This window comes from Canis lupus, chromosome 11, assembly GCF_048164855.1.
Source record: "Canis lupus baileyi chromosome 11, mCanLup2.hap1, whole genome shotgun sequence".
NCBI lineage: Eukaryota > Metazoa > Chordata > Mammalia > Carnivora > Canidae > Canis > Canis lupus.
The window spans coordinates 27,042,291-27,066,200 of NC_132848.1; the positions used below are offsets into that span (position 1 = coordinate 27,042,291).

At 38.8% G+C, this 23,910-nt stretch overlaps 2 protein-coding genes and 1 long non-coding RNA gene across 8 annotated transcripts in view; 2 read left to right on the forward strand and 1 right to left on the reverse strand.

The window, feature by feature from the left end:
• Positions 1-9,191, forward strand: part of ST13 (ST13 Hsp70 interacting protein) — a 37,940-nt gene extending 28,749 nt beyond the window's left edge. For 4 of the 6 annotated variants that reach the window (XM_072843813.1, XM_072843811.1, XM_072843815.1 and 1 more), the window contains 5 exons: positions 494-596; positions 1,811-1,927; positions 4,500-4,548; positions 6,436-6,569; positions 7,124-9,191. In XM_072843813.1, the coding sequence (XP_072699914.1) occupies positions 494-596; positions 1,811-1,927; positions 4,500-4,548; positions 6,436-6,569; positions 7,124-7,252 (532 nt within the window). In that variant the 3' untranslated portion in view covers positions 7,253-9,191. The remainder of the gene's footprint in view (positions 1-493; positions 597-1,810; positions 1,928-4,499; positions 4,549-6,435; positions 6,570-7,123) is intronic. The other 2 variants (XM_072843816.1, XM_072843814.1) reach the window with 2 other exon arrangements.
• LOC140642785 (uncharacterized) lies at positions 449-12,878 on the reverse strand. The gene is made up of 4 exons (XR_012039189.1): positions 12,573-12,878; positions 11,920-12,057; positions 9,498-9,690; positions 449-670 (listed from the first exon to the last, which is right to left on the reverse strand). It is a non-coding gene; the product is annotated as an uncharacterized lncRNA (long non-coding RNA).
• A 184-nt stretch (positions 12,879-13,062) lies between these two features.
• SLC25A17 (solute carrier family 25 member 17) overlaps positions 13,063-23,910 on the forward strand; it is a 37,296-nt gene continuing 26,448 nt past the window's right edge. Inside the window, exon 1 of the mRNA XM_072843819.1 lies at positions 13,063-13,245. Coding sequence (XP_072699920.1) covers positions 13,192-13,245 — 54 coding nt within the window. The 5' untranslated portion in view covers positions 13,063-13,191. The remainder of the gene's footprint in view (positions 13,246-23,910) is intronic.

Below are 23,910 nucleotides of genomic sequence, written 5' to 3' on the forward strand. Positions count from 1 at the left end.
ACTGAGTTGACAGGTGTACCAGGGAAGTCTCATTTCCATTGTGGTCCCCTCTAGTCCATTCTTACCTTATCCCACCAGCCTTCAGTTTCTGATTTATCGTCTTTCTTTTAATAAAATGTGCACACATGTATTGTTTTCTGCCTTATAGCATGCTAAGTGTATATTATGTTAATCCTGTTTTTAAGGAGTTGAAATTGTTGACAATTGTAGCTCTATATAATTTTTTTAAAAGTTTTATGTTTTGGGGATCCCTGGGTGGCTCAGTGGTTTAGCATCTGCCCTTGGTTCAGGGCATGATCCTGGAGTCCCGTGGCCGAGTCCCACACCGGGCTCCCTGCATGGAGTCTGCTTCTCCCTCTGCCTGTGTCTCTGCCTCTCTCTGTGTGTGTGTCTCTCATGAATAAATAAAGTCGTCTTAAAAAAAGAAAGAAAGACACCACCACATTAGTTGATATGTATAAAAGGCCCCTAAAATGAATTTAATCTGTTTCAGACTTCTGGGTCATTGGGAGGAAGCAGCACATGATCTTGCCCTTGCTTGTAAACTGGATTATGATGAAGATGCTAGTGCAATGCTGAAAGAAGTTCAACCCAGGGTATGTTCAAGTAGAGAAAGAGAATGTCATTATTGTGATGCTCTGTGGTTCTAGTACTTCTGGCAGTAATTTACCTGCAAAACAGATACGAAGAAACATTTGGATATTTCCATCTATAATCACTGATGTTTGTACTCAGGAAACTTCAATAGTTTATCACGCCTCTATTTTTAATGCTGCATTACAGCAAGCTCTGTTACTTTGTTTGCAAGCCTGTAATAGAGTTGTAATCAGAGAGTTAGAAATAGGAGGGGGGGAGCATCAAGTTTACAGCAAGGAAAGAAATAGAAGATTTATAAAGTGTGACCAAGGTTGCATCTGCTCTGTCCTTGTTTCTTATAGGTGTATGCAGCAACTGTATAAAGCATGAGGACATTATGGAAGTTAGCATGTTTCATTATTTTAAAAATGATAATAGTGACTCCAAAAGCTAGGATATTCTGTTTAAAGATAATTGTTAAAATCAATTTAGTGCATTTACATGGTAAATTCTTCAGTTTTGTGGGAAGTTACATTACCAAGAATTTATTCCCAAAGGTTACAAGGTAGTGGAAATTACTGGATTTAACTTACCTATAATCAGAGACTTTGAGTTCTTTTTTCTTTTCATAACATGACTAACTCCAGCAAGGTTATGATAAGAGAGTCTAGAACACGAGATTCTTAGAAAATGGTAAACAAGCTGAAGTAACAATTGAATATTACTTTCGTATATTTACTTTATTTTCTGAATAAATAATATATTCCAGATATTTGATCCAGGCTATATGCTAGTGCCTGATACATACATTTTTTCTTAATCTTTACAGCCTTCTGTAAGACTTATTTCTCTTTGCCTGCCCACCTTCATTTTATGGACAAGAAAACTTCAGTGTAGTTAGACTATGGCAATACTGGTGTGTGCATTTCAATCTCTGCCTTCCCATGGCTAGTATCAGGCAAGAATTGCACTTGACATCCTTGCACTAGTTACTTGTTTGAAATTTATAACACTTCTAACTTCAGTCTCTGCCTCTTTGTTTCACAGTGGACTTGTTAAACTGTGAGTTATGTAAGGTCTTTCTCTGTAAAGTAAATTTATCGCTCAGAACTGTGTGTTGAATTTAAGCCTTTTCACAAAGAAAAATAATTATTTTACAAAACTGGCGATTTGGATTGCCCTTATTCAGCTTTTAAAGAAAGCATTTTTTCTGTGGCTTTTTGTTTTTCCGTAGGCCCAGAAAATTGCTGAACATCGGAGGAAGTATGAACGAAAACGTGAAGAGCGAGAGATCAAAGAAAGAATAGAAAGGGTTAAGAAGGCTCGGGAAGAACATGAAAGAGCCCAGAGGGTAAAGTTTCTATAGCCAAACCTTTTTTTTTTTTTTAAGATTTTATTTATTTATTCATGAGACACATGCACACACACAGGCAGAGACACAGGCAGAGGGAGAAGCAGGCTCCATGCAGGGAGCTTGACGTGGGACTTGATCCTGAGACTCCAGAATCACGCCCCAGGCCGAAAGCAGGCACTAAACCGCTGAGCCACCCAGGGATTCCCGCCCTCCCCCCCTTTTTTTAAGATTATATTTATGTATTCATGAGAGACACAGAGGCCAGAGACACAGGCAAGGCGAGAAGCAGGCTCCCTACATATGGGACTCAATCCCAGAACCCCGGGATCAGGACGTCCAACCACTGAGCCACCCAGGTGCTCCTATAGCTAAACCATTAATGGGAAATAGAGTAGATAGAGTTTTAGGATATCATTCTAATTCCTGGCTCTTATTTCATGCTGGCTGCAGTTGTGTAGGGTAATGATGCTACTTAGTTTTTCCTTCCTTCACTATCTCCCAATTTGTAGGGATATTTCTGTTCTTAAATTCCTTTTTTTTGTTTTTGTTTTTGTTCTTAAATTCCTAAGTTAATTTTTTTTATTTTTATTTTTTTTTTAATTTTTATTTATTTATGATAGTTACAGAGAGAGAGAGAGGCAGAGACACAGGCAGAGGGAGAAGCAGGCTCCATGCACCGGGAGCCCGATGTGGGATTCGATCCCGGGTCTCCAGGATTGCGCCCTGGGCCAAAGGCAGGCGCCAAACCGCTGCGCCACCCAGGGATCCCTCCTTAGTTAGTTTATATATCACCAGTTTATATTCTTGTGTCCTCCTAAAATTAGGAATTTTTTTTTTTTGCTCAGGTAATTAAAACTTGTCAGTATTATTTGTTTTCTTGTGGATGCTTGCCCTGATTTGTTGAGTTTTATGATTCCTTCTGTTCCAATAGTGGATTCATAGCTATTTAAAATAGACTAGGTGGCTCAGCGGTTCCAATAGTGGATTCATAGCTATTTAAAATAGACTAGGTGGCTCAGCAGTTTAGTGCTGCCTTCAGCCCAGGGTGTGATCCTGGAGACCTGGGATTGAGTCCCATGTCAGGCTCCCTGCATGGAGCCTGCTTCTCCCTCTGCCTGTGTCTCTGCCTCTCTCTCTCGGTCTGTCATGAATAAATAAATAAATAAATAAATAAATAAATAAATAAATAAATAAATAAATAAATAAATAAATAAATAAATAAAATCTTTAAAAAATAAATAAAATAAAACAAATAAAATAAATAAAATAAATAAATAAAATAAAATAAAATAAAATAAAAGACTAGGGGATCCCAGGGTGGCTCAGCGGTTTAGCGCTTGCCTTCGGCCCAGGGTGTGATCTGTAGTCCCGGGATCAAGTTCTGCATTGGGCTCCCTGCATGGAGCCTGCTTCTCCCTCTGCCTATTTCTCTGCCTCTCTTTCTCGCTATGTCTCTCATGAATAAATAAAATAAAAATAAGATAAAATAGACTCTATTCATTTTTAGTTATAAAATCATAAAACTTAGAAGAAAGAAAAGTATTCATAATTCATCCACAATATTTTTGCTGTTCTTAAGGTTTCTCCTCTTTTTTATTTTACTGGATTAGCTTTTTGCATTTGTTGCTGTCAGGTTTCACGTAGTTCTTTCCATCGTTGTTGAATAAAAGGTTATAAAGCTATATTATATAGCCTTACATCCTAATTTTTGTCATTTAATATTAATAGTTAACAAAATAACATGAATTTATAATTAATTATACTGAATGAATTCAATACTTTAAGATCTTATTTATTTATTCATGAGAGACACAGAGAGAGAGGCGGAGACATCGGCAGAGAGAGAAGCCGGTTCCATGCCGGGATCATGCCCTTGGCCAAAGGCAGGCAGGCACCTAACTGCTGAGCCACCCAGGCGTGTCTCTGAATTTAGTAAGATTTAATAAAGCTAATATTAAAAAATAAAGTTAATATTAAATGCTTTTAAAGCATTTTAATATATTAGGATTATAGTTACTTTATTCAAAAGTAATTTTCACATTTGTATATTCTTGATGACTTTATAACTGGTTATGACAGAAATATATTTTTTCTTTTACTTTGCTAAAAATAACAAATTGGTAAATTCCGATTGTATTAAGTTACATAGAGAAAGTATGGAAAAGATGATCTTGGGAAACAAAAGTCATTGGCAATCTATGTAATCTAGCCATGTCATTTTATTTTGAAGTTTATCAACATTAAGAATTTTTACTTTGCATAAGGACAGACAGACATCAGTGAATTGCTTTCCAGGTGTTGCTCTTTTCCTGCCCCAAGTAGAAGTAAAACACTACTTCACATCGTTACCTAAAGTAATGCTCAAGGACAGCCTAGCTGGGAAATTTCAAAATGGGGACTGAGGGTTGTGTATTCTTTAGTTCATATTGCTTTTTGAAACTTGTCTCTTAAGTTCTCTGACTTGCCGATTTGACAATTTTTTCATGATTTTGCATGGCTTAGGGTAACCGTGGACAGTAGACTCCCCAACACCACCACTATATGATTTCTTTATTTCTTTGTATTAAAGGAGGAAGAAGCCAGACGACAATCAGGAGCTCAGTATGGCTCTTTCCCAGGTATTTTTAAAAGAAAAATTAAAACTATTAGTATTGTAAATAATTGGAGAACATTCTGATTTGGGGGCTCATGTATGTCTATTATATTTAGTACTGTTAGTCCCTGGAATATTGAAAAGCCTTTAGAATGTTAGCTTCTTAAAAGTTTCATTTTCCTTTAAAACTTAAATGTTAATAGAAATACAGTATGTTATTTTCTTCATGCTTTGAGCAGTATACTTTTTTATAATAGCTAACATTTATTGAGGTTTGAGCATTGTATTTTTCTTAGAGACCTATGAATTAATTATGATGTATTTTAAGTATTTCTAAATTGTCATAATGGGATTTTATTCTGTTAGACATTGATATTCATGAGATACTAGGTAAAAGCCCTGTTAGGAATTACTAAGCATAAAAAACATTTTGAGTCTAGGGTAAAAATAAATGTAAGCTGTTTTTTGTAAATGTCAAGTGATTAGAAATTACCAGGGGGCCAAAGCCTTCAGTGATAGCAGAGGCCGGCCTATATGGTACAAGTAGAAGAGCAGTTAAAAAGGCACCTAAAGAACAATTTTTGAATACTTCCCGAATGAGGCAGTGTGAAATTTAAAGAACCAGAAGAGATTCTTGTAAAGTTTGTAATTCTAATGGGGAATCAATTGCCTTCAGCTTTAATAATAATAATCTCCTTTTTCCGAAGGAAGGTTTACAGAGGCATTTACACACCCCTTAATGGCTATATGCCACTGGCTACAACTTAAGTTATATGGTCAAAGGCTAGAAAAGATACCTTTATTCTAAAAGGTCATGTGCCAAGCAACTTTAAAAACAAAGACCATATGTTGGGTGACTTGCTGTCTGAAGAAAACAACCACTAAAATATAGACTAGTACTAGATATAATTTTTTATTATGTGGATTTTATTATCTAAATTTGACAAGTAGACTGATTAACTCCTGGTGCTTTGGGCCAGTAATTTTTTTTTTTTAAGAAGTTCTTTTCAGGCCCTTTTAGATTCCCTTACCTTACTTACTATTTATAGGCATATTTAAGTTATTGAGCCGGCAGAAATGAGTTTATTATATGTGTTTCTTTATGATATCTTATATATAGTCACCCTTGATATATAGAATATATTAAGGTAATGTGTGTTTCCCTTTAGGATGTGTATATTGGCATAACTGATTTCAGAATATTTCTAATGGACATAAAAGGTTTATGGTAGTGAAAAACTGGGTGATAATTTGGGTTTATAATCTAAAAATACACTGGGAAAATTAAATCTTTGTTGCTAGAGCTTTGTTCTCAGTGAAAAGAAGAAACACCAGGAGTGCCTGTTAAAAATGCAGATTTTCACTTCCAAAGATTTGGATTCTGTTTAGGGTGGAGATAGAAATCCACAGCTTTTTATAACAAACATTTCATATAGTACTTAAAAGAATGACTGCTCTCTCTAGAGCAATACAGTTTAAACATACTTAAACATGTTTAAAAACAGCCAAAGTCTTACTAATTAGATCTTTAAATTGAAACATAATGTTAGAGTGAGAAAATATGACCAAAATGATTTATTAGACTTTTAAATTTTGTAATATCAAGGGACTGTTAGCTTTCTCTTTAAGGTGAGGTTAGTTGTCTTTTTTTAAAAAAACAGTTTTATTACTAGGAAAAAATAAATGCAGAAAGTAACAAAGTTGACTTACAGCCTTTATTTTTTTAAGAGAAAATTTCAAGGTAAAATTAGGTCTTCTTACATCCAGTTAGAGTATTTAGTAGGCCCCTTGTTCTTTGCATATGCACATGGGAGTGTGGGTGTGATTTTCATCAGAAGGAAGTAGTGTGCTGCTGTAAGACTACTTCAGAATATGGTTGGTGTCTGTGCAGTTACTTCATTTATTCTTGCAGGTGGCTTTCCAGGGGGAATGCCTAGTAATTTTCCTGGAGGAATGCCTGGAATGGCAGGGGGGATGCCTGGAATGGCAGGAATGCCTGGGCTCAATGAAATTCTTAGTGACCCAGAGGTTCTTGCAGCCATGCAGGTAAGACTTGAAAGAACAAAGTTGGGCATTTATCATAGGCATTTCTTTCATTAATTCTATGTAGAGACAAAAGTTACTCTATTAGCCATGTTTTACTTCTCTGAGTTACCAAATAGCTAATTACACAATTAGGCTTTTTTTTCTTCAGAATAAGTAGCTTAAATTACTAAAAATTGATTTATAGGAAATACTCTGTGATAGTTTGATTATATCCAGTTGTCCTTTTTTTCTTTTTATGTTCCAAGTTTTTATTTAAATTGTAGTTAACATATAGTGTAGTATTTGTTTCAAGAGTAGAGAGTTTAGTGATTCTTCTTATCAAAATTGTGTATGCTTTTTTTCATGATCTAGTTTAAGTGATGTAATTAGGCATTTGATTTTGAAGTGCACATTAGTAATATTTAACTTGAGGGACTTGTCCAGACCCCAATTTAACTTGGCCATGACGAAATTGTCAGTCTAAATAAAGATGTAGGATTTAGGGTAATAAACTTGTTAAACCACAGAACTCTTTTTTAAATACTAAAAAAATACCCCACCACCTTTCTTTGCAGGATCCAGAAGTTATGGTGGCCTTCCAGGATGTAGCCCAGAACCCAGCAAATATGTCAAAATATCAGAGCAACCCAAAGGTTATGAATCTCATCAGTAAATTGTCAGCCAAATTTGGAGGTCAAGCATAATGCCCTTCTGACAAAGCCCTTGCTGAAAGAAAAGCAACTTCGATCACCTAATGGATGTCGCAATAATACAAACCAGTGTACCTCTGACCTTCTCAAGAAGAAAGCTGGGGTGCTGTGAAGAGAATCCCTACCCCTCTGCCCCACATGCAACTGAAACATTCTACAGTGGTTTGCCATTAGGGTATTCATTCAGATAATGTTTTCCTACTAGGAATTACAAACTTTAAACACTTTTTAAACCTTAAAAATATTTAAAAACATTAAAAGAGTGTGTTAGTCCCTACATTTTTCTTTACTAATCATTTCAGTTTTTTTCCCTTTGGATTAATTGGGCAAGGAAGCTACTTCAGTGTGGAAGATTTATTATTGCTCAGTTTGAGTGAAATAAAGGTTTATTAACAGGAGGCAAATATAACATTTAAATAGATGAAGTTTGAGTTGGAAGTATGGTTACTGAGGTATTTTGACTTGTCTTTTTAAATGTTTTACTTTTTAAACACGATTTATTTGGATAAAACCATTGGGACCACCAGTACTGCAGTAGGACCTGGGTAGGGACCGGAAGTGCTTGGCAGGGCAGCAGCAACCTTACTCCTTTTATATGATGTGCACCCTTATGCAGATGCATTTAAATCTTACACTGTGGTGAAGGGATGATTTTTATAATGCTGCAGTAGAGTTGGATTACTTAGCTGTGTTCTTGTCTGATACAGAAAATAAATGTTTTGCATTATTTCCACATAGAGGAAATAAGGGAATACTTTTCTTTTTATATTTCTGTGTTTAGAGTGACCTTTCCTGGTCAGAAAATACCCATTTCTTTGTGTGCTTTTTAATTGTTTTCACCACCTCCCATCCCCGCCCCAGTACTCTTTTTGGGCTAAAGATAGCCCCTTTCACTGGCATCATCAATACTATTATCATTCACAGCGTAATTGTGCAAGCATATGTAATGCTGGGTTTAATATGTAATACATATAGTGATTATGTAAGGTGATACTCAAAACAGCTGTAGTTTCTTACTTGGCCCAAGCGATTTCATATCTAAATGTTAGGTTTCCACTTAGGCGAAATCTTGCCATGTCAAAAGATGTTGGAAGGAGGGATTCCCTTTGGTGTTCAGTCTTCAACTTAGGAAATACCTGTTGCAATTGGAGTTTATCTTACGTTATTCATCTTCATATTTGGGAGAGTATGAGGTTTGAATTCATTGATCTACGGAAAGGAACCAAACTTCTTGATCCAACATGAATTATAAAATTGATGAGATCCATGGTTCTTCGCTGCGGAGTTGATGGCATTATGAGTCGTCCTGCTCCTATTCAGCTCTTAAATACTGCACCTTTTCCCAATCTCCTCTCTCTCCCTTCCTCTCTTCCAAGGATAAAGGAATGATAGTTTTCCGTTGTACATTCAACTCCTACATTTAATTAAGACTAAGTCCAGGCGCTGTACAGGAATTGCTGGGTTTCTACCTATCTTTCATTTTAACCATGTTTAAAAACGGTTTCAAGGGATGAGACCCTCTGTACTTTGCCTATTTGAAGATTCAGTGGTAGGAGCAGTGAAGAAAATTCCAAGGAATACATTTCTGAAATAGCACATTTCTAATATCAAAAGTAAGTTGATTAAGGTTCTAACCTTTTGCTGTACACATGCAGATAGAAATGCATCTGTTATATAAGTGAGAAAAGGCTGTATGCTAACTGAGCATGCTTTTTAAACCCTTTAAAAATACTCAGCATATAAACTTGCGTTTGAGCTTGCCAGTGGTTTTTTTGTTAATGTGTGTTCTCAAATTTTCTAATGTGTGCTGTGAATAACTCAAGACCAGTTTCCTTTGGGTTCCTTATTTGATTTACTTAATTATATATTAAGTACATTCTAACACTGCAAATATTACTATAAATGGGTAAAAGTAAAATTGGTCTTCTGGAAATGTGTCCTGTGCTTTTAAGTTCCACAAATATGAAGTACATTCATTTTCATAGAAACTCCGTATCATTTCTAAACAAGAAGTGTTTTTTCTTGTGCTAACAATGCTATAAGAAGGAAAAGTAAAGGAGGTTTTTTTTGCTTAAAAATATATAGTTATTGAAAAAAATATATATATAGTTATTGGATTTCTAGCTACATTAAAAATAAAGTATGGTTTCAAACTGGATACTGACCCCACACACACACACACTTTTTTTTTTTTTTCCTGAGTACATGTTCTGTTTCTTTTAGGTCTTGAGCCACTCACCTTAAGTTATTTGCTGGACATAGTAGGCTTCAGTTTATAAAGTGCTGTTAACAGTGACTTCTAAGAAGGTATTAGGTGTTAAACAGCTTTACTTTTCTTCCAGATTGCAGGCCAGAGGTAAGCCGTTCTGTACTCAGAAGGTAGCTTCCATTTCTGAGGCCAAAAGTGCTTGCTCTGATGCTGATCTTCTAGCCTGAGGAAACAGGAGAGGGCACAAGGGAAGCACATACTGAGATACTGATGCTGATACACATAGTTAAGATTTTATTACTTCTCCTGACATTGGCCTTTTTTTAATCTTGAAACAATATTTACTTGCAAGGAAAGCTAGAAAAAAATGATCCACTGCTGTGTGGTCATGTTCCCAGTAAAAAACTACACCACAGAAGAAAGGGAGAAAATACCTGGGGTAACAATTAGCAGGATGCCACTTTAGGAAATAACTGGCCTAATGGGATAAGGGAGAAACAACTTGTATTTTAGAGATATTGTAATATTTAACATTAATGCACCCAAGTAGCCACTTAGATAAGTAGTACTTGCTCGGTGCCAGACACACTGTAATCAGTTTGAAAGCCTTGACTGCATTCTGATAATGACCATAAGGGCAGGTGCTCTTATTCCTGTATTATATAGATGAGGAAACAAGCACTTTTAAGTACATTGCCCAAGTTAACACCCCTGATTATTTGGGAAGCTGGTATTCTCACTAGGCTTGTTCTTCAGATTTCTCTTCCTCTTCTGTGCTCTACTGCCCAGTCTGTACAAGCTGGTTTCTTGTAGAATTGTTCGTGACTTCAAGAAATCGGAAACAAAATACTTTTGAAGAGGGTTGATTGAATAAGGAATACCACATATCATTGTGCGAATGTGCACGCCCAACAGGTTTCTCCTAATAGTAAGAGATGTAGCATAATTGAAGTGCTTAGAACACCGTGGCAGGCCCAATACTGGGGACAAGAAAATATTTTTTTAAATTATGGTGCAGTAATTTCAAAGTTGAGTATTTACAACCAATATAGCATACCTATTAGAGTGCCCAGTTTGGGGAGGAAAATAACCCTGAGGTAAATAGGCAACAAATACTAAAATAGCTGTTAAGCTTTTCATAGAGTAAACTATGGCGTGTTAAATTGGTGAGTTATAAATACCTTGGTAATTCAGTGAGACCTTTTGTGTAGTGCTGGTGGGAGTGTAAATTCACAATTTTCTGTAGAATGATCTATTAGAATTAAGTTCTGGATAGGTTCGTTTAACTCACTTTTGTGTTTGATGCCATAGGTATAAAAGGACATGCATAATTTTCTAATACGCTATTTGTATAAGGGAGACTGCCCCTAAAACTCAGGAAGCCCTAAGGAAAATCTACAATTATCAATACTAAATTAGATGTAAAAGTGAATGGTTAGAACAAAGGGAACAATTCAACTTTCAAAAACAAAGTCAAAATCAATTACAGAAATAGTATTAATATGTGGTATACCTATGCAATTGCTTTTTTTAAGAGCGAAAGTGCTCGCAAGAGGGAGGTGTTGAGCAGAGGGGCAGATAGAAATTTTTTTTTTTTAAGATTTTATTTATTCATGGGGGGTGGGGAGCGGAGAAGCAGGCTTCATGCAGGGAGCCAGACGTGGGACTGGATCCCAGGACTCCAGGATCATGCCCTAGGCCAAAGGCAGGTGCTAAACCACTGAGCCACCCAGGGCTCCCGCAGATAGAAAATTTTAAGCAGGTTCATGACTTAAATCATGACCTGAGCCAAAAAGAGTCTGACCTGAGACTAAGGTACCAGGCACCTCTGCTAATTGTAGTGTTTTCAGTAGAAAATGCTGTATCTTGATTAAAATTATTTTGATTGCTGGGATGCAGAAGAATGTATGAATATGTTACTTGCTCTGATTTTGTGCCCTACAAGTGGGAATTCTGATCAATTCTATTGTGTTGAATTACTAACATATAAAAAAATTTGTATGCTACATAGTCCAGTATATTCTTGACAGGAGAGCGCTTCCAGTTTGATGAGTCAACGAGAACTGAGTCTTCTGGGCACCTGAGTGGCTCAGTCAGTTAAATGTCTGCTTTTGGCTCAGGTCCCGATCCCAGGATCACGAGATGGATCCCTGCTTGCACCTTACTGCTAGGAGAGCTGCTCTCTGTTACTCCCTCTGCTTGTGTGTGCTGGCTCTCTGTCAAAATCTTTAAAAAGAACTGTGTCTTCTGCTTAAATATTAAAACAGACCAGCCTCTCTGTTTCAGTGCCAGCAAACTATTTTCATTTGATGTTCGGACCTGCGGTTTTCTGTAATGATCCTAGGGAGTGGTGAGAGTATTCTGGAGGCCATTTTTGCAACAGGAGGTCTAGGAGTAAGGACCATACACATAAATAGGTGTCCCCATAAATCTACTTGTGTCCCCAACTCACCTTTCACGTAGTTTGTGGTCACTGCAGCATCACCATAAATGAAGAGTTTAAGTGTAAAGATCTTAACCAGTGGTGCTTAAAACATTTTGTACAAATCTTGTGGAAACATGACCAGATAAACATTGCTAGGGCCGTCTCCTGAGGAGTAAATATAACGGACATAGTAAAGCACAGAGCAGACGTGTAGGAAGCACTCCTTGAATTATCACCAGCAGTACTGCAAGGGTAAATAAACTCAGCTGGTACTGAGACTGAAACCAGCTGGTACTGGTACTGGAGGAGACGTGGCAATGGCACTCAAGCAGGGTGGAGTCCTAAGACCTCGTGTCTCATAGTATGACAGGTTAGAGGTTGAAAATGGTTTCTCCAGTTCTTTGTCGTTTGGTTCTTAGGAACTTGTGAAGTTTTTTTTCCTTCAGCATTTATTATAAAGTACGTATACATAAAATTAGCTTTTGCAGTCCTTACGGCAGTGGAGTTGTATTAACACTCAACAAAAGAGAAAACTGGGGCGCCTGGGTAGCGCCCTCAGCACGGGGTCCGCTTGAGAGTCTCACTCTCCCTCTGCCCCTCTGCCCGCCCTCTCTCTCAAATAAGAGAGAAAACCAAAAGGGTTAAGTGACTTTCCTAGTTGATCACGAGAATAATCCCACCTGTATTCGATCGCTTTGATCTCAAGCTCCATTTTGTCTTCCTACAACACCCGGGAGATTTCAAAAGTGTTGAACTTTTGTCCAATCAACACTTCCTTTCGGATAAAATGTGAGTTTAAAAATATCGTCGAGAGAAAATACGAGTTAACTCGCAAAGAAATAGTGATGTTTGAATCCCCATCCTGCCGGCTACCAGTCAGTCTTACGCAGGGAAGGTGGCCACCTAAACCTTTCCACGTGCCCCTGTTGAAGCACATCCTGCCAGGTCCGCGAGCGCGAGACAACCCGGGTCAGACCCAGGGGGCGGCCCCCGGCCTTCTGACTGTCAGGCTGCTCCGCATGATTGGGCCAGCGCTTCTATGCCCCGCCCACACACGTCCGCGGACCAATCAGAGACAAGGGACTTTCCTGGGCCCGCCTTTCCCCTCTTTCCGCCCCTGCGGCCTCTGGCTGGGAGACACTGCGCGCTAAGACCCGGAAGTGGTTGTTCTGGAGGAGGCGGGCCTGAGGAGGTGGGGCCTGTGACGCTCACGCCCCGGGCTCCGGCGCTTCTTTCCTCCCTCCGCTCGCTGCGGCTCCTGAGGGAAAAGTGTTGCTAGGTCTGCGGGGAGCCGCAGCAATGGCCTCCGTGCTGTCCTACGAAAGCCTGGTCCACGCTGTGGCCGGAGCCGTGGTGAGGCGGGGTCTTCACGCCCGGGCCACTGAGGGGTGTGGGGCTTCTGTGGGGCCAGTCCCGGGGGATGGTTGGGGGATGGGGATGAGAGGGAGAGGGCGGGTGGGTGTCTGCAGTCGTGACTTGTGGGACGGGGAGGAATGAGACACAGGAGAGAAGATGCTGAAACAGTTCGAGGTGAGGCGCAGCACACCCTCCGCCCTACCTACTGTTTTTGGTCTCTTAGAAGATATCTGGGAGATAGACAGCGATGATCCCACATACCCCCACAGGGAGTCTGGAAGAAAATAATTGCTGCTTTCTTTGCCTTCTGAAATTTAAAGAGCAGTCATTTCCCTTAAAGGCCCCCGCACACACAAACTTCGTTCCACTGGCCAGAGGAGAACCTAGGTGTGAAGCTGTGTTGCTTACCTATATTGCCTATTTTCATATTCTTGCTGCAGACGAGTGGCAGTACTTGGGATATCTTTGGTTAATAATTGGCAGAAATACGTCCCCCCCCCCCCCCATTAAGATGAGAGTTGCTGTTAGCCACAAGTGTACTTTACTATGCCGTATGTGTGTGGTTCTTGGGGTTGTGGTGTCTCAGTTCCATTTGACACCACTGCCTTGTCCTTGACACTTTCCACTCTTGGCTTGGATAACTTCCTCCTCTGGTTGTCCTCTTACCTCTCTGACTGCCCTTTCTCATATCCTTCTGCTGTCAACATGCATCGTTTAGCAGTTGGAATCACTGTGACTTCAGAGGATATCGGAGTCGTCTCCTTTTAACCAGCAAAACTTCACTTTGAGCTCTCATTCTGTGCACACTAATCAGGGATGAACCCCAACTCCATCATTTGTTAGGCGACCCGTGAACTTCACTTTCCTAATCTATAAAGTAGGGTTATCAATACCTACTCTACAGACTTGTTTTTAAAGTTAGTTGACACAATACTTCATGGAAGTGCCTGATTCAGGAGTCTTGGTTTATTTCCTTAAACCAGGAGAGCCTTTCAGCGAGTACAAAGGCCCTGAAACGGAAACTTGCTTGACATGCTCTAGGATGGTCACGGAACCTTCTGTATCTGGAGTGGAGGGAATAAAGAGGCGGAAAGTCTTCAGGGAACAAACTACATAAGACTTTAAGTGGGAAAGAGAGCTAGCTAGCTTTTAGAGGTTTTTGAGCATCCAGCAGCTTGCTGATTTACATTTTAGCTATGATCACCTGGTTCCTCTGTTGAGGGTAAACTGTAAGGGAGTAAAGGTGGAAGGAAGCAGAGATGTCAGGGGGCTGTTATGTCCTCTCAGGCAAGAGATGATTTTGGCTTGAACCAGGATAGTGGCAGTGGAGGTGGTTAGAAGCGAACATTAACCTGGAATATATATTTATAAGATAGAGCCACCAAGGTTTGATGGTGGATTGGATATGGGATATAATAGAATGAGGGTTGGTTGACTCTCCCAAGAGTTTTTGGCTGGAGCAACTGGAAGCATTTACATTTACGGAGATTGTGAAGACTGTAACTGAGCAGATCTGGGAGAAAGATTGGTTTTGGCTCTGACTAGATAAATGTAGACTGAGAGAAGGCTGCTTGAGCACACCAACATTAAGAGATTTGGGAAGTGAGATAGCACCAGCAGAGGAGACTAAGGAAGGGCCTGTTGGGTAGGAGGAAAACTAAGAGAATGCGGTGATTTGAAAATCACATGGGGAAGGGTGAAAATCAACTGGATCAGATAAGATGAGGAGTGAAAATTAACCATTGTTTTTGTTTTTGTTTTTAAGATTTTATTTATTTATTTATTTATTTATTTATTTATTTATTTATTTATTTATGAAAGACACAGAGACAGAGAGGCAGAGACACAGGCAGAGGGAGAAGCAGGCTCCATGCAGGGAGCCTGACACGGGACTCGATCCCAGGTCTCCAGTATCACGCCTTGACCCAAAGGCAGGTGCTTAACCACTGAGCCACCCAGGTGTCCCAACCATTGGATTTATTTTATTTTTTATTTTTTTAGATAATATTGCAAATCTTTTTTTTAATTTTTTAAAAATATTTATTTATTTATGATAGAGAGAGAGAGAGAGAGAGAGGCAGAGACACAGGCAGAGGGAGAAGCAGGCTCCATGCACTGGGAGCCCAACGTGGGATTCGATCCCAGGTCTCCAGGATCGCGCCCTGGGCCAAAGGCAGGCGCCAAACCGCTGCGCCACCCAGGGAATCCACCATTGGATTTATTAACGTGTTTATCAGTGTGATAAATCCAGTGGTTAATTGACAAGACACATTTTGGTAGATAGTGAATAGTTGTGGTGCATCTAAGGAAGAATGGGAATATGGAAAATGTTTGTTTTCCTTTCTTTTATCAATGAATGCTATTGATTCAGTACCTGTACTGAGTGCTTTCTAGGTGCCATGTGGTGTTCTAGGTGCTACAAATATAGTGGAGAACAGTCTTTTTGTTCACAAAGAGTGCATTCCAATGGGGGAGTCCGATAGTAATTGAGTAAACAAAAAAATAAAATAATTTTGGATAGTGTTAAGTGTTATAAAACAAAATAAGCATTGGCAGACTTTTTCTGTAAGAAGGCAGATGGTACGTATTTTAGATTTTGTTTACAGTCTGGTGCAGCTACTCAGTACCACCATGATGGTATGAAAGTAGCCAATGTCAATAAGTAAGTGAATGAATGGAGCTGAGTTTCAATAAAATCCTGTTTATAGGGATCCCTGGGTGGCGCAGTGGTTTGGCGCCTGCCTTTGGCCCAGGGCGTGATCCTGGAGACCCGGGATCGAGTCCCACATCGGGCTCCCGGTGCATGGAGCCTGCTTCTCCCTCTGCCTGTCTCTGCCTCTCTCTCTCTCTTTCTCTCTCTGTGACTATCATAAATAAATTAAAAAAAAATCCTGTTTACAAAACAGACAGTAGATTGGATTTGGCTCTTGGGCCATAGTTTTTGGAGCCTTATTACAGAGCATGACTGTGGATACAGGTAATATATCTCTATGTAACCCACAAAGGTATTTCCATTTTTTTTCTTCTTGCCAGTTTTTCTCTTGTTGAAGTTATGTTTGAAATTATGCATCTTGAATTTGCTATGGTTTTTCTTTCTTTCATAAGCTGTGTTCGATTATCTAATAGATACACATTAGGAATTTTTTTTCTCTCTCTCTTACTTCCCCTCAGGGCAGTAATGTTCCTAGCACTTATCTGAGAAGTGACTTGGTATTTGGGGGGTTTTTTTGGACTACTATGTTGCAGAATGTTCTCAGACTTTTTTTTTCCAAACTTTTATTTTAAAGTTAAACCATGTAACCTAGGCCCTCATTTCTTCTGATTGCTACCAAAGGAAAAAAATTTCGCCACAAAAATGTCACTACAGTTGATAAGAAAAATGGCTTTGTTTTTAATGATATAGTATTGTGGTGACTTCTATTTAATTAGATGTTCTGAGCATAGCATTCAGTCAAAGCTTTGAGATGATCAAGGAGAGTCGGCTTAGCATAGTGGTTAAGAGTACTTGAGTGCCTGAGTGCCTGAGTGCCAGGGATCCTGGGTCAGAATCCTGGCTCTGCCTCTTAGTAGCTGCCTGACTTCAATATAAACTCTTAGCAGGGCTGCCTAGAGTAGTTGCTTCTCCCCAAGGGATTGTTGGTCATTGCTTAAGATGTTGATTTACAAGCTTTTTTGAGTTGCCATGTTTCATGTTTGCTTATTTGGTTTCAAATTCTACATTTTCACATCAAGTGTGATGTTGTGCACATAAACACACACATTTAAAAATTAAAATAGGGATCCCCGGGTGGCTCAGTGGTTTAGCGCCTGCATTCAGCCCAGGGCGTGATCCTGGAGATGGGGGATCAAGTCCCACATCAGGCTCCCTGCATGGGGCCTGCTTCTCCCTCTGCCTGTATCTCTGCCCCCCCCCCCCTCTCTCTCTCTCTCTGTGTCTGTCATGAATAAAATAAAATCTTAAAAAAAAATTAAAATAAACAAATAGTGATTTTGAGTGTTTTATGGTACACCTTGGGGTAACTAGATAATCTCAAGTATTTGAAAATCAGAATTGTACTATTTCTTTTTTTTTTTTTTTTAAGATTTTATTTATTTATTCATGAGAGACACACACAGAGAGAGAGGCAGAGACACAGGCAGAGGAGCCTGTGTGGGACTCCATGCAAGGAGCCCGATGTGGGACTCGATCCTGGGTCTCCAGGATCACTCCCTGGGCTGCAGGCGGCGCTAAACCGCTACGCTACCAGGGCTACCCAGAATTGTACTATTTCACGAGAATGCTATGCTAACTGATGACTATTAGATGATACAATTAATGGCCTCATTCCTAAACATTTCTCAAAATTTTGAGTATAATTAGTTTTATAGTTCTATATTTTTGGTTCTCATTAGATTAGCTTTGAAAGCTGGATTTTATTTGTAGAAATGTACATTTGTAATTAAAAGAAATTTTATTATCTACAGTTTGAAAATTGAGATTGGTTAGAATTGCCTAAGTGGGGTCTAGACATTGAAACAGAGTTTGGAATTGTAATGCTAATAATCAGAGGACTTCTTTTCTCCCTATAGTTAATTTAAAATTTTTTAGTTGGATAATTCATGTTTTAAAAGAATTGCATTTCATTGAATAAATACTGTTAAATTCAGATCATACAGAAATATGAAAGAATCCTCCTCCTTTCTCCTTCCACTTCACCTTTTATTGCTCTGTGACTCAGAGCCCAGGGCACACTTTAGAACTGTGTAAGAGGCCTATTCAGAGCATTCTTCTCCAGTTGGTATCACAAGAGAAAATTAGGTCTCGTTGACTAACTCTGTATCTCAACACTTAATATTACAGTAGACTTTTCACCATGTAGATTCAGTTCCTACCTTTTAGAAGTAGAAACCAAGTAGAGGAACTTGTTGATTTGCTATACAGGGCCTTCTAAATATAAAAGTTGGTGAAAGAGTCAGCTCTTTGTTAAGTGTATGGTAGAGGTACGAAAAGAACCCTGGTAGTACCAAGGGAGAAGTGGTGGGCTGCATCTGTGAAGGTGTTGGGAAGCCTCCCAAGTTGATACATTTAGACCCAGTCTTGAAGGAAGAGTAGGAGTTTGCTAGGTAAAATGAAAAAGGAGGGTGATAAGGGAGTTTTAGATAAAACAAAAAAGCATGGCCAAAGGCCCTTGTGTAAATCAGCATTTGGGGAACTTCAAATTAGTTCTGACATAGCTTGTATAAAAGATGAGAGATGAGTAGAAGGATATGAAGTTGGGGAATCTCATACTATGCAAAGAAGTTAGTTAAATTTTATCACAGTGTTTGTCAAAATTGGTTGTCTTTCTCATTTGTGTTTTCTCTGTATTTATATAAAATAAGCATTTACAAATTTTTTGTTTATATAAACTAGTATGATAGAGTTTCATATCCTGGAGTTTTTGGTGTGTTTGTTTCAGAATATAAAGCATTTCCCCATGTCTATCAGTTAGGGTTCTCTGGTTGCAAGCTGGAGAAACAGACTTTGGGTAACTTAACAAAAAAAAGTTTATTGTCAGGCTCTTTGGGAGCTCCCAGGATCAGCAGGGAAGAACTTGAAGACTTGAAGTAGGAAAGAACCAACATGTTCCTAAAAGATTCCTGAAACTATCACTGGAGAGTGTTGGGCACCACTACTGGAATCAGTGGATTTTGTCCCTCTATAGCATTCTGATTTAAGCACATGATTTAAAGTCACGGGAGAATCCCTATAAGCCCTGCTCAAAGTTATGTGCCCAGTCCTTGACTGTAACAGGTGGGAAAAGCTAGTGTAGTGGAGGAGTAGGCACCTTGGTTTACCATCCTACTAAAATTGCACACCATGGGAAGAGATAAAATCAGGCTGTCTTTAGGAAAAGGGAATGATGCTATGTGGCCCAAAACATCAGAAATCCACTATATCATTTAATTAAAAAGACTGAAAAGTATTGTTTTTAATATAAAATATTCTATTATATGAGTATTCTATAATTTATGGACATTTACATCATTTCTAATTTTTCACTGTGGTAAACATTTTGTGTAATGTAAATGTTACTGTGGCTTCCCACAGCCCATTATGAAAAATCTATGGGATTGCTTAGTTTTAAGTGACTTCCCTAATGTCACTTGTTAATTTATAGACTAGAAACAAAAACCTATATTTCCAGGGATCCCTGGGTGGCGCAGCGGTTTGGCGCCTGCCTTTGGCCCAGGGCGCGATCCTGGAGACCCGGGATCGAATCCCACGTCGGGCTCCCGGTGCATGGAGCCTGCTTCTCCCTCTGCCTCTCTCTCTCTCTCTCTCTCTCTCTCTCTCTCTCTGTGACTATCATAAATAAATAAAAAAATTTAAAAAAAAATTAAAAAAAAAACAACCTATATTTCCAGATTCAGTTTAGTTAACTCAGATTCTAATTTGTAAAATGTCAGTTACCTCACACGGTTCTGTGAATATTAATCAAACATAAGTAAAACAGCTTTAATAATAGGGGCTCAATAAATGGAAACTATTAATCATTTTGTGTACAACTGTGTTTTCTGATTTTCTGTGCATCCTATGATGTAGTTAATCTCATGTTATATTTGGTAGTAATATTTAGTACTTAGAATTTCCTAACTTCATTTTTTTCTTTAAGATTTTATTTTTTTGGGCAGCCCCGGTGGCGCAGCGGTTTAGGGCCGCCTGTAGCCCAGGGCCTGATCCTGGAGACCCTGGATCGAGTCCCACATCAGGCTCTCTGTATGGTGCCTGCTCCTCCCTCTGCCTGTGTCTCTGCCTCTCTCTCTCTTTCTGTCAGTATGAATAAATAAATAAAAAAAATCTTTAAAAAAAAAAAAAAGATTTTATTTTTTTAAGAAATCTTCTCTCACCAAATGTGGCAGTCAAACTCACAACCTCGAGATCAAAAGTCACATGCTCTACCAACAGCCAGCCAGGCACCCCTAGGATTTCCTCACTTCTTAACCCCCTCTCACATCTATTAACAACTCTGACAAGTAGGCATTGTGACAAGTTAAAAGTTTGGGCTCTGAAACTAGACTGCCTGAGCGCCAACTCTGCCCAAAGTGTGTGACTTTGGGCTTGTTTCTCAACCTCTCTTTGCCTTGATTTCTTCATCTGTAAAAAAAGGAAAATAATAATACCCACTTCAGGGTTATTTCCTAGGCTTTTGGACAAATATCTTCATTCTCACACAGAGACAGGAAAATGGAAAGAGTGATGTTAAGTGACTTGGCCATAGGCGCAGGGCCAGAATCCAAGTCTCCCCTCTCAGCTACTCTCTTCTCTCTGCTGTCCCTAGCTGCCTTCTCTCCTAAACTTCTTGTCCCATTCCTTTCTGTATTTCAAAACCAGACTCTAAATACCCTTAGATCCTGGGGTCCTGGGAGTCCCGCGTCAGGTTCCCAGCATGGAGCCTGCTTCTCCCTCTGCCTGTGTCACTGCCCCCGCCCCCTGTCGTGAATAAATAAATTTAAAAAACAAAACTTTTTTTAAGGTTTAAAAAAAAAAACCTCAAAAAGTAGTGATTGGAGAAAGTCTTTGTTGTATTTTTACTTCCTAGCTTGCTGTTTTATTTCATTTAGACTTCTGCTAAATTATAATTGAATTATTATGTAGCTTTTAGTCTTTTAAGACTTCATTGTCTCATTACCTCCCATCCAAAATATATCTTGATTTCTTAGTAAGCTTTTTTTAAGACTTAATTTTTTTTAAGATTTTATTTATTCATGAGAGAGAGAGAGATTAAGATTAAGATTTTATTTATTCAAGAGAGAGAGAGAGAGAGAGAGAAGTAGAGACACAGGCAGAGGGAGAAGCAGGCTCCATGCAGGGAGCCTGACGTGGGACTCAATCCCGGGTCTCCAGGATCACACCCTGGGCTGAAGCCCACCCTGGGCTAACCCACTGAGCCACCCGGGCTGCCCAAGACTTAATTTTTTAGAGCAGTTTTAGATTCACAGCAAAATTGAGAGGAAGCTACAGAAATTCCCCTTATATCTTTAGCCCCACACATCACATCTTCCACCAGAGTGGTACATTTATTACAATTGATGAACCTGCATTGACATACCATAATCACCTGAAGTCTATAATGTATATTAATTAGTGTATATTCACTCGATGTTGCACATTGTTTGGATTTAACAATGTATAATGACATGAAACCAATATGGCAGTATATTGTGAGTACTGTCACTGCCCTAAAAATCCTATGTGCTCCATCTGTTCATTGCTCCTGACCTCCTTAGTCAACTTTTTTTTTTTTTTTTTTTAATTTTTATTTATTTATGATAGTCACACAGAGAGAGAGAGAGAGAGGCAGAGACACAGGCAGAGGGAGAAGCAGGCTCCATGCACCGGGAGCCCGATGTGGGATTCAATCCCGGGTCTCCAGGATCACGCCCTGGGCCAAAGGCAGGTGCCAAACCGCTACGCCACCCAGGGTTCCCCCAAAATGGAAAATTTTTAATATATCTCTCAGTAGTTGATAGAATAAGTTGGAGGGTAGTTATGAAAAATTGAATAATATATTTAGCAAACTTGACCTAATAGACATATACAGAACATTATACCAAACAACTGCAGAATACACATTCTTTTCAAGCCAAGTGTGGAAAAGTTATCAAAACTGACCATTTAGTTGACTATAAAGCAAAACTTAAATTCTCAAAATGTTTTGAAATAGAATGAAACAATCAATTCTTAAACCATAGTGCAGTCAAGTAATAATAACAAAAAGACAATTTAAAAAAAACAACATATGTTTGGAAATTAAACACATTTCTGAAACATCTATGAGTTAAGAAATAATGGAAATAAAATATTTAGAATTGTGTTATAATGAAGATAGTGCATATTAAAACTTTTAGGTACACTGAAAAATACAAATTATCATTAAAAAAACTAAAGACTTGGGGCAGCCCCGGTGGCGCAGCAGTTTAGCGCCGCCTGCAGCCCAGGGCCTGATCCTGGAGACCCGGAATGGAGTCTCACGTTGGGCTCCCTGCGTGGAGCCTGCTTTTCCCTCTGCCTCTCTCTTGCTTGCTCTGTATCTTTCATGAGTAAATAAAATAAAATCTTTTAAATAAATAAATAAATAAATAAATAAATAAATAAATAAATAAATAAATAAATAAATAAACTGAAGACTTGAATAAGTGGGAAGACATCCCATGTTCATTATTGTAAGACGATATTATTAAGATGGCAATAGTCCCCAACAGAATCTACAGATTCGGTGCAATCCCTACTAAAATTCCAATTTGCTTTTTTTCAGAAATTGATAAGCTGATCCTAAAATTCATATGAAAATGCAAAGGAGGGTGCCTGGGTGGCTCAGTAGTTGAGCATCACCTTTGGCTCAGGTCATGATCCTGGAGTCCCAGGATTGAGTTCCACATTGGTCTCCCTGTGGGGAGCCTGCTTTTCCCTCTGCCTGTGTCTCTGCCTCTCTGTGTGTGTCTCTCATGAATAAATAAATAAGATCTTTAAAAAAAGAAAATGCAAAGGATCCAGAATAGCCAAAACAATCTTGAAAAAGAAGAACAAAATTGACAGATTCACATTTCCCAATTTCAAAGCTTAGTACAGAGCTACAGTAATGGAGAGAGTGTGGAACTGGCATAAGGATAGATAGATTAATGGAATAGAATCGGGAGTCCAACAAATCCTCAATTTTTGTTCAACTGAGTTTTGGCAAGAATGTTGAAATAGATAAATAAGGAAGGAATAGTCTCTTTGATAAATGTTGCAGGAACAGCTGGTTATCCACATGCAAAAGAATGAAGTTGGACCCCTACTTAAGATTAAAATGCATTTAATTTTAACAAAAATTAAAATGAACCATAGACCTCATGTAACAGCACTACAAAACTCTTAGATGAAAATATAGGCATAAATCGTTATGACTTTAGATTAGGCAATGGCTTCTTAGATGACACCAAGTAATAAAAAAGAAAAAAATATGTAAATTGGATTTCATTCAAATTAAAAACTTCATGATTTAAAGACCCCATCAAGAAAACGAAGACAACAGAATGGGGGAATATATTTATAAATCCTATATCTGTTAAAGGTCTAGTATCCAGAATATGTAAGACTGCCTACAACTCAATAGGCAAATAACCCAATTTAAAAAATTGACAAAGGGGCGGCCCGGGTGGTGTAGCGGTTTAGCGCCGCCTGCAGCCCAGGGCATGATCCTGGAGTCCTGGGATCGAGTCCCATGTCCGGCTTCCTGCATGGAGCCTGGTTCTCCCTTTGCCTGTGTCTCTGCCTCTCTCTCTCTCTCTGCATCTCTATGAATAAATAAATAAAGACAAAAAATATATTAAAAAAAAAATTGACAAAGGGGGCAGGCCCAGTGGTTTAGGGGTTTAGCGCCACCTTCAGCCCAGGGTGTGATCCTGGAGACCTGGGATTGAGTCCCACGTCAGGCTCCCAGAATGGAGCCCATTTCTCCCTCTGCCTGTCTCTCTCTCTCTCTCTCTAATAAATAAATAAATCTTTAAAAAATAGACAAAGGATTTCTCCAATGAAGATATACAAGTGGCCAATAAATACATGAAGAGATGCTGAACTGCATTAATTACCAGGGAAATGCAAATCAAAACCACGAGGAGTCAGAAGGAAAGTTAATAACAAGTATCGCAAGTTTATGG